The sequence below is a fragment of the Scyliorhinus canicula genome, chromosome 6 (genome assembly GCF_902713615.1).
Source record: "Scyliorhinus canicula chromosome 6, sScyCan1.1, whole genome shotgun sequence".
In the NCBI taxonomy this organism is placed as follows: domain Eukaryota; kingdom Metazoa; phylum Chordata; class Chondrichthyes; order Carcharhiniformes; family Scyliorhinidae; genus Scyliorhinus; species Scyliorhinus canicula.
The window spans coordinates 152,429,536-152,444,153 of NC_052151.1; the positions used below are offsets into that span (position 1 = coordinate 152,429,536).

The 14,618-nt window shown below is 45.7% G+C and overlaps 1 protein-coding gene across 1 annotated transcript in view; it reads left to right on the top strand.

The window, feature by feature from the left end:
* Positions 1–14,618, top strand: part of kidins220b (kinase D-interacting substrate 220b) — a 241,804-nt gene that overhangs the window by 68,815 nt on the left and 158,371 nt on the right. Inside the window, 1 exon segment of the mRNA XM_038800309.1 lies at positions 1,306–1,404. Within this exon segment, the coding sequence (XP_038656237.1) occupies positions 1,306–1,404 (99 nt within the window).

A 14,618-nucleotide genomic window follows, 5' to 3' on the forward strand; every position in this document is an offset into this window, starting at 1 on the left:
GAGATATAAAAAGAGACCAGAGGGGCAATTTTTTCACACGGAGGATGAGCATCTGGAACGAGCTGCCAGAGGCTGTGGTAGAAGCAGGTACAATTTATTTTTTTAAAAAGCAGTTTAGACAGTTACATGGGCAGAGTTGGTATAGAGGAATATGGGCCAAATGCGGGCAAGTGGGACTAGCTTAGTGATAGAAACTGGGCAGCATGGACACACTGGGCCGAAGGGCCTGTTTCCATGTTGTAAACATCTATGACCAATGTACAGTTTTTTAAACTATTCTGAGCAAGCAGTAATTTTTTTATAAACCAACTTGGCTCATAAGATTAACAAAAGGATTTTATTTGTGCTGCATGTAATTGGAAGTGTCTAGGTATGGCAGTAATAAAAATGACCCAGAAATAAAGAAAATTGAGATCAGTACTTTTGTGGGGGTTTTTAATTTAACATTATAGTGCAATTTTCTGTGTGATCTTTAAAACGTGTTACGGGGGTAGCATGCTGATTGGCAAATAAACTACAGCAAAGTGTGATTGTGATATGAATTCTTCTTGTGGTTCCTACAGTTAGAATTCCGATCTCAGTCAAGCAGTGTGAAGTAATAACAGCATATTGAAGCTAAATTCCTTCTCCCAGAAGGAGGACAGTCTGCTTCTGGCTGATGTTCCACACAGACTTGTGATTATCTGTCTTGGTGGGGGCCTCTGAACCAGTCATTTGCTTGTCTGCCTTCCAAGTCAATAGTGTGGGAAAGTAAGGAAGGGAAGAGGTGAAAAGCTTTATGTTCTGAAAGGACATCACTTTGAGGATATTTATAATGTAACTGAAATGATTTCTGTTGGCTTAAATACAAAACCTAACCATGTTTCAGTTTGTACTGGTAAGTTATATCCTATAAGTGTAGGATATGTTGCTAATTAATGCAGCAGGTATCTTGAGTTCCTTTTAAGAATAAAGAAATTTCATTTAAAAAGTGGGAACAGTAAAACACAACTTCTTTTTAAGGAGAATGATGCAGCCTTTTTCAATGAGGTCCATGTAGATTAAAAGTTGAATTGAACAAATGCTTTTGTTTAGTGTTACAGGATTTGGGGTTAGTCTGCAGGTGAGTTAATAGATGCAAGAAAAGTTTGGTATTGATTCATTCTTTTGTAATAAAATGGGTATTTTTCTTAATTTTTGCGCATATTGGTTAGAATTATTTGATCCTGGAACCTGCTTCTGTTACCATTTTTATATGAGGGAGTGGGGTAGAAAAGACTTCATGACTTTTTAAAAGCAGCTAAATCTTTATTTTGCCTAATGCAGGGTGGCTGGACTGCCCTGATGTGGGCAGCATACAAAGGTCATACGGAAATTTCACGATTACTTCTTGAGAAAGGTGCAAATCCAAATATTACTGGACAGGTGAGCAACTTGTTTCTGGATAATGCTCGGGCATTTATTGTAATCAGTGTTAGATTTTTCTTTTGATATACATGCTTTTCAGTGGATTTGTTTTGGGTCTGCACATGTTATTTTACGTTCAACTTTATTAAGTACGCATTCTAACGCCATTTAGAAAAGATCTGTCAGATATTTGTGTTACTGATTTGATCCCGACCCCGGGTCACTGTGTGTGGAGTTTGCACATTCTCCTTGTGTCTGCGTGGGTCTCACCACCAAAACCCAAAGATATGCAGGGTAGGTGGATTGGCCACACTAAATTACCCTTTAATTGGAAAATAAAAATTGTGCTATGATGCCAGTTGGTGCTACTGCTGGACGGGAAGGTCCCAAAATGGAACCCTGGCTCAGAAGACCATAATATTTACTTTTTTTTCCAGAAAACATGAAAGATCACAGTCACGAGACTGCCAGTTGGCCTTTAACAACAAAAAAAAAATGTTTTATTGAAATTTTTGAAAAATGTATAACAACAGAACAATAATAACAATAAACACCCCCCGGCACCCGTAACAATGCATATAACGAACCCCCCCCCCCCCCCCCCCCCCCGGGTTGCTGCTGCTGCTGAACTAGTTCCCTATCGTTGAGCCAGAAAGTCGAGGAAAGGCTGCCACCGCCTAAAGAACCCTTGTACCGACCCCCTCAGGGCGAATTTGACCGTCTCCAGCTTAATGAATCCCGCCATGTCATTGATCCAGGTCTCCACGCTTGGGGGTCTTGCATCTTTCCATTGCAACAAGATCCTCCGCTGGGCTACTAGGGACGCAAAGGCCAAAACACCGGCCTCTTTCGCCTCCTGCACTCCCGGCTCCACCCCAACCCCAAATATCGCGAGTCCCCAGCCTGGTTTGACCCTGGATCCTACCACCTTCGACACCGTCCTCGCCACCCCCTTCCAGAATTCCCCCAGTGCCGGGCATGCCCAAAACATATGGGCATGGTTCGCTGGGCTCCCCGAACACCTAATGCATCTGTCCTCACCCCCAAAAAACCTGCTCATCCTCGTCCCGGACATATGAGCCCTGTGCAGTATCTTGAACTGGATGAGGCTAAGCCTCGCACATGAAGAGGAGGAGTTCACCCTCTCCAGGGCGTTCGCCCATGTCCCCTCCTCAATCTGCTCCCCCAGCTCCACTTCCCACTTAGCCTTCAGCTCCTCTACCGACGCCTCCTCCACCTCCTGCATAACCTGGTAGATGTCAGACACCTTCCCATCCCCGACCCACACCCCCGAAAGCACCCTATCCCATACCCCCCACGGGGGCAGCAAAGGGAACCCCTCCACCTGCCGCCTAGCAAATGCCTTGACCTGAAGGTACCTGAACATATTCCCCGGGGGGAGCTCAAACGTCTCCTCCAGTTCACCCAGGATCACAAACCTCCCGTCAATGAACAGGTCTCCCAACTTCCTTATGCCCGCCCTGTGCCACCCCAGGAATCCGCCATCAATGTTCCCTGGGACAAACCGGTGGTTCCCCCGCAGCGGGGCCTCCACCGAGCCCCCCACTTACCCCCTGTGTTGCCTCCACTGCCCCCAAATCTTGAGGGTAGCCGCCATCACCGGGCTCGTTGTGTACCTCGTTGGAGGGAGCGGCAACGGCGCCGTTACCAGTGCCTTCGGGCTCGTGCCTCCACAGGACGCCATCTCCATCCGTTTCCATGCTGCCCCCCCCATCCATTACCCACTTACGTACCATCGAGACATTAGCCGCCCAATAGTACCCAGAGAGGTTGGGCAGCGCCAGCCCCCCTCTATCCCTGCCCCGCTCCAAAAAGACCCTCCTCACCCTCGGAGTCCCGTGCGCCCAAACAAATCCCGTGATGCTGCTGTTCACCCTCCTAAAAAAGGCCCTCGGAATGAAAATGGGGAGGCACTGAAACAAAAACAAAAACCTCGGGAGCACCGTCATTTTAACGGACAGTACTCTACCCGCCAACGACAGCGGCAGCATGTCCCATCTTTTAAACTCCTGCTCCACCAACCTAGTAAAATTAAGCTTATGCAAAGTCCCCCAACTCCTACCCACCTGAACCCCCAGGTACCTAAAACTCCTCACTTATCTTTTTTGGCGGGAGCCTACCAATCCCCTCCTCCTGATCTCCCGGGTGTACAACAAACAGCTCGCTCTTGCCCAGGTTCAACTTGTAGCCCGAGAAACTCCCAAACTCAGCAAGAATCTCCATCACCTCCGGCATTTCCCCCACCGGGTCTGCTACATACAGCAGCTAGTCATCTGCATAAAGCGACACTAGGTGCTCCTCCCCACCCCGCACCAGACCCCTCCACCTCCCCGACTCCCTGAGCACCATGGCCAGAGGCTCAATTACCAACGCAAAAAGCAAAGGGGGGGGCACCCCTGCCTCGTCCCACGGTAGAGCCTGAAGTACTCGGACCTCCTCCCATTTGTCGCTACACTCTCAATTGGGGCCTCGTACAGCAACCTCACCCATTTAATAAACCCCTCCCCAAACCAGAACCCCTCTAACGCCTCCCACAAGTACCCCCACTCAACCCTATCAAAGGCCTTCTCCGCATCCAATGCCTCTCCTTCTGCCGCCGGCATAATTATCACATTTAGCAGCCTTCGCACGTTTGTGTTCAGCTGCCTCCCCTTCACAAAACCCGTCTGATCTTCATGTATCACCCCCGGCACACAGTCCTCTATTCTAGTGGCCATGATCTTCGCCAGCAACTTGGGGTCCACATTCAGCAGTGAAATTGGCCTATATGATCTACACGGCAAGGGGTCCTTATCTCGCTTCAGGATCAGGGAAACCAGCACCCGTGACATCGTCGGGGGCAAAACTCCCCCCTCCCATGCCTCGTTAAAGGTCCGAACCAACAGGGGGCCCAATAGGTCCGTGTATTTTTTATAAAATTCAACCGGGAACCCATCCGGTCCCGGCGCCTTCCCCGACTGCATGTGGGAAATCCCTCTAACCAACTCCTCCAACCCGATCGGAGGTGGAGGCCCCCAGTCCCTCCACCTGCTCCTCCTGCACCCTTGGAAATCGCAGCCTGTTCAAAAAGCTATCCATTTCCCTCCCCCACCACCGGCGGCTCCGACCGGTACAGTTCCCTGTAGAAGTCCCTAAAGATCCCATTGACCTCTGCCCCCTGCCGCACCACATTCCCACCCCTATCCTTCACTCCACCAATCTCCTTAGCCGCGTCCCGCTTGCGAAGCTGATGCGCCAGCAACCTGCTCGCCTTCTCTCCATATTCGTAGACCGCTCCCTGCGCCTCCCTCCGCTGTGTCTCCACCTTTCTGGTGGTCAATAAATCAAACTTGGCCTGCAGGCTACGCCGCTTCCCCAGCAATCCCTCCTCCGGGGCCTCCGCATACCTCCTATCTACACTCAGCAGCTCCCCCACCAGTCTCTCCCTCTCCCCCCTCTCCCTATGGGCTCGGATGGAAATCAGCTCCCCCCTAATCACTGCCTTCAGAGCCTCCCACACCATCCCCACCTGGACCTCCCCAGTATCATTGGCCTCGAGGTACCTCTCAATACATCCCCGGACCCTCCTGCACACGTCCTCATCAGCCAACAACCCCACGTCCAGACGCCAAAGCGGGCGCTGGTCCCGCACCTCCCCCATCTCCAGATCCACCCAATGAGGAGCATGGTCAGAAATCGCGTTAGTCGAATATTCGGCATCCTCCACCCTCGGGACCAGCCCCCCACTCAGGACAAAAAAATCAATACGGGAATAAACCCTGTGCACGTGGGGAAAAAAAAGAGTACTCCCGAGCCCTCGGACTCCCAAACCTCCAGGGATCCACCTCTCCCATCTGGTCCATAAACCCCGTCAACACCTTGGCCGCCGCCGGCCTCCTGCCTGTCCTAGAACTAGAACGATCCAGTAGGGGATCCAGCACCGTATTGAAGTCCCCCCCCCCCCCCAATGATCAGGCCCCCCGCCTCCAGGTCAGGAATGCGGCCCAACATATGCCTCATGAAACCAGCATCATCCCAATTTGGGGCATACACATTTACCAACACCACCCTCTTCCCCTGCAGCTTACTGCTCACCATCACATATCTGCCGCCACTATCAGCCACCACCTCAGATGCCTAAAACGCCACCCTCTTCCCCACCAGGATCAACAAAAAAAATTCTTAAACATGAAGGGTTTGAGTATAATGCAATACTTTTTCATTCCCACCTATTTTCACAAATGTATGCAGATTTCTAGGATAATACAAGTTACACAATATATCTTGCCCTATAATATTCTCAAAAAACACACAGTTCCTGTAACCCAACAGACTAACTGTGGTCAGATAACACCTAACTCTGAAACCAGTGGCAGGTGCACTCAATTGATCCTCCATGGTGTTTTCCTTAAATTCCTCCCCAAATGATTGCCACACAAGTGATTCCAAACAAAATCACGCTTTAAAATCATCTTTTACACTATGCTTTCCCACAGTTGTTTTAACAGGGACCCACCTCCAGTTTTTCCAACTTTCCTTTCAGTATTCGTTTGTCTTGACTAACCACATGCATCAAAACTTCTACATCAAAACTCCGGTACTCAATCCCCAGCAGAATACTATTACTTCCTTAATGGAAGTAAGGACACCAAACCTTATGATTGCTTCTAATCTCTGACTTTTCTTTAGCCAGTTTCACCCATCTGCCTTTTCCAGGTCTGCCTTTAACTTGAGTGAACAGTACCCTGTTGCAATTCCAGTTCCCCTTGGTTCCTTTAACTTCAGACTTCCAGGAAACCTCTCTTCATTCTCTAGTTTCCAGAACTAATTGTCCTTTAGCTTCTGGACTTGCTTATTCCATTACCTCATGGTATGACTTTACTGCTTCTAGTAGGACTGTGAGAGTGACCATCTCTCTCCCTGCTAAGCTACAACTGCTTATAGGTTCAGTTTTAAACACACTCAAAAAGTATTTTTCTGCATTGCTGCCTCACACGCTGAGGACCCGGGTTCGATTCCGGCAACAGATCACTGTCCTTGTGGAGTTTGCACATTCTCCCAGTATCTGCATGGTCTCACCCCCACAACCCAAAGATGTGCAGGGTAGGTGGATTGGCCACACAAATTACCCCTTAATTGGGGGAATAAAAAGAATTGGTGTTCAATTTATTTAGAAAAAATGTATTTCCCCTAAAGGTACCCCAGGTTGCTTTGCTGTATCTCTTTTTTACTTCTCACGTCGTAAACTCTCTCTCAGCACAATAGAAACACCGTTTGAACTGAAAGCAAGAAACTCCGTACATGCAAACACCTTTGTTTAACATGAATCTAATTAGAGTGTACCCTCTCCTACATAAAAATACTTAAATTGAACCTACTTGAATCCATACCATATTTCTAATTATTTAAAAATACAAATATATGTAAATACCACCGGTCTCGGAGGACCATCGGCGCTTTCCCCTCTGAGAGTAACTCACTACCTGACTCCCCATAGTCTATTAGCCATTTACAAAGCACAAACCAGGGCTCTGATGGAATACTCTCCACTTGCCTCGATAGTGCAACTCTAACAATACTCAAGAATCTCGCCACCATTCAGGGCCAAGCGACTCACTTGATAGGCACCTTAAACATTTGCACTCTCCACCACTGACGCAGAAGGGTGTACCATCTATGAAATGCAATGCAACAATTCACCAAGGCTCCTTTGGCAATAGCTTCTAAACCTATACGTCTACCACCTCGAAGGATAAGGGCAGCAGACGCATGGGAGCACCAACTACAAGTTCCCCATTGAGCCACACAGCATTCTAACTTTGGAACTATGTTGCTGTTCCTTCACTGTTGCTGGGTTTAAATCTTGGAACTCCCTTCCTATCAGGTGTACCTACACCACATGGACTTCTGGGATTCATGAAAGCACCTCAGTGCCACCTTTCAAGGGAAATTAGGAATTGTAAATAAATGCTGGCCTTGCCAGTGATGCTCGCATCCTGTGAACAAATATATAAAAAGCATCCAATCATAGCTAAGTTCACCTGATAGAAATAAGGTTGTGTTTTTTTTAATGTACCTAGTTTCATTTTGCCATATGTTTGCTCAGTCTACTTTGAAGAAATTAGGTATAAATACAAAAGGCGCATGTACTTGACCCAAATTACAAGATCATGCTTTTGTAACTCCTGGGCTATGATATCGTACAAGTAGATGCAAGGAAATTTGAGTCAACTCCCATAAAAGCAACATATTTGGAGGGAGCAGCTAACTAGTGAATGCAAATGTGTATCCATGGTGGACCTGAGCTTTGAGAGGCACTTAGCCCAACAAAACTCATCATTATAGAATTAGACATCCCTTCTCGCTTAGCATCCAAACATTTTGTTTTTACATCTGCTATCCTGCTGATGTGCTGTCCTAGCCATTGGTTACATTCTGTTGAAATAAACTTTTACTTATACCTAGATTTTGTGGTCAGCAGTGAACATAAGAAATAGGAGCTGGATTAGGCAGGGGATTTGGTCCATTGAACCTGCTCTACCATTCAACAAGATAATGTCTGACCTTGTTCCTCGATTCCACCTTGCCACACTATCCTGATATCCCTTAATACACAAAATTCTATTACCTCTATTTTGTATACTTTGAATGACTGAACATTCACACTCTATGGTAGAAAATGCCTAAGTTTCACAATCCTTTGAAGAAATTATTTTTCATCTAAATGATGGACCCCTTATTCAGAGGTGTGACCTTTATTTTCGAGATTCCCATGTCGGGAAAATTGTTCTCATCGTTGTTAATCTGTCAAGCCCCTGAAGAATTTTGTTTGATTTTGATGAGATCGCCTCTCATTCTCTTAAAATCCTGAGGATGCAGGCCTGGTCTACTTGATCGCTCTTCAGGACAATCTCCTCATTTCAAGAACCAGTTCCGTGTACCTCACTATAGGGCAAGCATTTCTGTCTTTAGATATGGAGAACAAAGTCACATTTCATTGTGGCTCACCAATTCCCTGTGTAAGTGTAATGAAACTTCTTTACTCTTCTACTCCAAGCACTTTGTAACAGAACCTAACATCTTAATTGTTTGTGGTATCTGCATGGAACTGTCTTGGATTTAACTACTAGGGCATCCAGGCACTTCTTGGATGCAAGCATTTCCCATCCTTTCTCCGGTCAAAATGTATTTGGCTTTATTTTTCCAACCAAAGTGGATAACTTCACCACGTTGATTTCCACCTGCTATGTTCTCACCGCTCACTCAACCTATTTATGTCCCTCTGTAGTTTATTTTGCATTCTGGTCTCCTGCTTTTCCCCTCTAAATTTATATTGTCAACAAACTTGGAACATTACATTTGTCCCTTGGTCAACATAGATTGTAAATAGCTGAGGCTGAAGTACCGATTATTGCAGTGCAGCATTAGTTGTATTCTGTGAATCTGAAAAAGTCTGGTTTATTCCTATTGTCTATCATTCCATTATCCAATATTCTGTCCAGGCTAATATAGTGTCGTAATCCATGAGTCCCAATGTGTAATAACATCTTGTGTGATACCTTATTCTTCGATTTGAAAATCCGAACACAAACTAGATTCACTGGTTTCCCCCTTATCTATCCTTCCTAGTTAAATCATCAAAATACTCTTATCAGGTTTGTCAAACAGGATTTCCCTTTCTTAAATGCGAAGTAATTCTCCTTAATCATATTAAGATTTTCTAAGTGACCTGTTATTAAACTTTAATTATAGATTCTAGTATTTTACACACTACTGGGCTAACTGGCCCACAACTCCCAGTTTTTCTCAGCTCCCTTTCTTAAATAATGGGGCTACCTTCCAACTCTTAGGCTCAGTTCTAGAATCAAAGGAATTCTGGAGAACCGATGCATCCATTCTTTTTGAACCTACCTCTTAAAACACTAGGATGGAGGTTGTCTGATTGCAGGGTTTTGCTTCCCTTAGTCCCATTAATTTCTCCGGAACGACAATACTTTGTTTTACGTTATTCATTGCGAGACCCTCAGTTTTCCATTCTCTCTGGAGTTTTGTTTAGTATCTTCAACTGTGAAGACAGATGTAAAGTATTTCATTAACACCGTTGCAATTTCCTTTTTTCCTGGTACAATTTTACCTGTCCTGCCTCCTAAATTGGCCCACTTTTACATTCACTAATCTTTCTGATATACGAACCTGTAGAAATAGTACCTGCATAGTAACTGTCAAACAGATAATCTGTTTCTATATCTCTTGCTAGTCTCCTCATTTTCTCTTTTCAATTTCTTGGTCCTCCTTATCTCAATTCTAAGCTTGTCCCAACCCACAGGCTTGCTACAAACCGAATATACTTTATCTGTTAATTCAAAAACCGAATACATCCAAAAGCTGCACTTTTTTTGGGCGGGGAGTCTGACCTGAGCCAACATGACCTGAGCCGACACAAGCCTTTCTGACCTCACCCGACTGTTATTATTCAGTGGTACATCTTACTTTTCTAGCCATTTCATTTATTTTAGACTAAAGCTAGCTAACCTGTGTGTGGTATCCAAAAACTGAAATAATCTGAAATGCCATCAGCCCCAAGAGCTTTGGATAAAGGATACTCAACCTGTACTTTTTTTTTGGCAGCATTATAAACCTCTTCCTTTGATCTAATTTGTTGGCTGTGGTTGAACCAAGTTTTCAGTATTTTTTCTGTGCCTTTAAAACAAACAAAGAAAACTACATAGATATTAGGGTCAAGATGTATTTTTCAAATGATGTATTCTTTAATTGCTAGCCATTGTTTGTTCATGGTCATTTCATTTAATGTAACTTTCCAATCTGTCTTTGCCATCTTGACCCTGGTATCTATGTAGTTTTCTTTTTGTTTTAAAGACCCAGTTTTAGTTAACTATATCACTTTCAAACTCAATATAATATTATATGAAATGAAAATTGCTTATTGTCACGAGTAGGCTTCAAATGAAGTTACTGTGAAAAGCCCCTAGTCGCCACATTCCGGCGCCTGTTCGGGGAGGCTGGTACGGGAATCGAACCATGCTGCTGGCCTGCTTTCAAAGCCAGAGTATATTTAATTATGGTCCCTGTTTCCTTTTCTTCACATTTAATAATTAACCCTATTCTCATTGCACAATGTCAGATCCAAAATAAAATGTTGGTTCTTCGATTTTCTGTTCTAGTAACTATAACTTTCTTATGTGCATTTCCATGAACCCACTGTTCACACCATTATGGATGGACATTGGTTTGCTCAGTTTATGTGAAGTTTAAATTCCCTCACGATTGCTAAATTGCACTTGCAATATTCATCTCTATTTTTTTAACAAACATTTTATGAAGGCCTTTATGGTTTTATACCAATAAAAAAATACAAATACAAATGTGAACATAATTCAGTGTGTAACACACCCCTATTATCTCCCACTGTTCTCACCTAAGGTAGACAAAAATATCCAAACTCTGCTCACCCCCCGCCCCCTTTATTGAATCTGCTAACAGTATAGTTTTCCCCGAAGAAGTTGATAAACGACTGCCACCTCCGAACAAATCCTAATATTGATCCTCTCAGGGCAAACTTAATCTTCTCAAGCTTGAGAAACCCAGCCATGTCGCTAGTCCATTCCCCTGATTTTGGGGGCTTTGAGTCCTTCCATGCTAGTAAGATCTGTCTTTGGGCTACCAAGGGGGCAAAGGCCAAAACGTCAGCCTCTTTCGCCCCCTGGACTCCCCGGTCTTCCAACATTCAAAAATTGTCACCCCTAGATTCGTCGCCACCCTCGTTTTTAGTACCGTGGAAATGGCAACCGCAAATCCCTGCCAGAATCCCCTGAGCTTCGGACATGCCCAAAACATGATTTGCGGTCCCTCCTGCACACCTCACACACCTGTCCTCCACCCCAAAAAACCTGCTCATCCGGGCCACTGTCATAATTGTATCAGGCTGTGCCTGGCAAATGATGAGGTCGCATTGACTCTGCTCAGGGCATCCTCCCACAAACTCCTTTCCCAGCTCAACTTCCCATTTTCGCTTTAGCTCACCTATCTGGGTTTCCTCCCACTCCGTAAGTTATTTTTAGATGTCCAATACCTTCCCCTCCTCCACATCCGCTCCAGAAACTACCTTGTCTTGTATCCCCTGCTACAGTAGAAGCGGAAACCTGCCTCCGCACAAAATCCCTAACCTGCAGATAACGAAACTCGTTCCCTCCCGACAATTCAAACTCCACTTCCAGATCCTCCAAACAGGGAAATTCCCCATCAATAAACAGGTCTCCAGCCACTCAATCCCTGCTTTCCGCCACCTCTGAAACCCCCCCATCCGTCCTCCCCAGTACAAACCAGTGATTACCACAAATTAGAGCCCACACTGATGCTCCCTCCACTCCCATAAGCTTCTGCCACAGCCCCCAAACTCTCAGGGACGCCACTACAGTGGGCTTGTGGAGTACCGGGCTAGCGAGAAATGCAGAGGAGCTGTTATCAATGCCTCCAACTTGTGCCCTTACATGAGGCTGCCTCCACTCGCTCCCACACCGACCCTCCCCCACTACCCACATTCTAATCATGGCTATATTTGCCGCCCAGTAGTAGTTCCTAAAGTTCGGCAGTGCCAGCCCCCTCCCACATCGACCCTTCCCCACTACCTACTTCCTGATCGCGGCTATATTTGCCACCCAGTAGTAGTTCCTAAAGTTCGGCAGCCCCCCCTGCTCGGCTCCAACATCACTATCTATACTCACGGTGTTTTAGCCACCCACACATACCCAGAGATCACCGTGTTTACCTGCTTAAAAAAAGGCATTTGCTATAAAAATAGGGAGGAACTGGAAAACAAACAAAAAATCTCAGAAGAGCTGTCACTTTTGCAGTCTGTACCCTTCCTGCCAGTGCTGCCAGTGACAACGGGAGCTTGTCCCACCTCCAAAAGTCCTCCTTCATTTGTTCAACTAACCGGGCCAAATTTAACTTGTGTAACTGCTCCCATCCCCGTGCCACCTGATTACCCAAGTAGCGAAACTCCCCAACACGGCAACTCCCCCAGTCTTCTCTCCTGCTCCCTCGCCCTGATCACAAAAAGCTCGCTCTTACCCATATTCAATTTGTACTCTGAGAAATTCCCCTAAGATCCACAAAATCTCCCCCATCCCCCCCCCGACGCGTCAGAAATATATAGGAGTATGTCGTCTGCATATAACGAGACCCTCTGAGTGTACACCCCCCCCCCCCCCCCCCCCCCGTACGAGCCCCTTCCAGTCTTTTGACTCACTCAGCGCAATCGCCAATGGATCTATAGCCAAAGCAAACAACCGTGGGGAGAGAGCCCCCGGTGCAATCTAAAGTAGTCCAAACACACCTGGTTCATTGCACACTTGCCACTGGTGCCTGGTACACCGGTGAGCTCGGGCTCCAACTCATACAGCCGACTGTAAAACTCATTGAACACCCAGTTCACCCCTGCTGGGTCCAAGACTGCATTCCCCCCTCTATCCTTCACTCTTCCTATCTCCCTGGCCACCTCCTTTTTCCTGAGCTAATGTGCTAGCATCCTACTGGCCTTCTCACCATACTCGTATATCGCCCCTCTCACCTTCCTCAACTGCCCCACCACTGTCTCTGTGGATATCAGACCAAACTCCATATGCATCTTCTGCCGCTCCTTCAACAACCCTGGATCTGGGGCTTCAGAATACCTTGTTTCCACCTGGAGTATCTCTCGAACCAGCCTATCCATCTTTGCCTGCTCCACCTTCTCCTTATGAGCCTGTAACGAAATTAATTCCCCCCTAACCACTGCCTTCAGCGCCTCCCACACTATTGCTGCCGAACCTTCCTCCGTGTCATTTATTTCCAAATAATTCTGAAAAGCCTTCCTCACCCGCCCGCACACCCTCTCATCCGCTAACAGTCCTACATCCAATCTCCATTGCGGGCGCTGACCCCCCTCCTTGCTCACCCATAGATCCACCCAGTGTGGGACATGGTCCGATACAACAATAGCTGAATACTCTAAATCCATCACTCCCGCAACAACGTCCTGTTCAAAACGAAAAAAGCAATCCGGGAGCACACTGAACAAGGGGGGAAAAAGAAAACTTCGCTCTTGGGTATCCGAACCTCCACGGATCTACCCCTCCCATGTGCTCCATAAATCCTTTTAGCTCCTTTGCTGTAGCTGTCACCCACCCTGTCTTTGAACTCGACTGAACTAACCTTGGGTCAATGATCGTATTAAACCCCCACCCCCCAATGATCAACCTATGCAAGTCCAGGTCCGGAATCTTCCCCAACAACCGCGTCATCCCAGATTGGTGGGTAAATTATCACTAATACCACCGGCATCCCCTTGAGCGACGCACTCACTATAACATACCTACGCCCTGAGTCCGCCCAGCTCTAATTTGTTGATTTATACTCACTACATATACATTGGGGGATCTACAAACAACTCCCACCAATGTTTTCTGCTCCTTGCTGTTTCTTGACTCCGACCAAACTGATTCTACTTATTGCTTTCCTTTCTCTCTACTGGCTTCATCCCAACCGTTATTATCAGGGATATCCCAACTCCTTTTCCATTTTTTTGCCCCTTCTAAAAGTTATGCATCTTGTAATATTAAATTTCCAACTGTGGTTACTTTATAACCCTGTCGCTGTAACTATTATCAGCTAAAACCTATTCAGCCCTATCTCCTGCTATTAATTCATCTAATTTGTTGTAAACTCTTTATGCATTGAGATATAGTGCTTTTCGTTTCAACATTTTTCCTGACATCACCTTTGTTACTTGCAATATCCCTTCCTAACTCGCTCTGCTTATTTTTCCCCAAAATGTTTCCCTGCTCCTAGCCTTGATATTTCCCAGTCACAATGGTGCCATTAAGCAGGTTAAGCAGACATTCACAGTGAAGAATTCTCATAGAAAGCAAATTGAAAAGTAACCAGCAGTTTTATCATTCAGTTTTTATGATTTTACAGAAAGCAGAATAAAGTTTCGGGCAAGTTCAGAATTGAGGGAGAAGCGGAAATATTTTTTTTCAAGCAATTTAAGAAAATCTATGGAAATTTTATCATCGAGAATTTTAACATCTCAAGTATGAAATTAGTTTTTCAGGATCAGAAAGGTTTCTCAGCAGCAAGTATGACTAAGTACGATGTTTAAAAACTGCTTTTTCAAGGGTTTTCACAGCGAGGAAAATATAACCCGTGTAAAAAGAGGCAGATCATGTTAT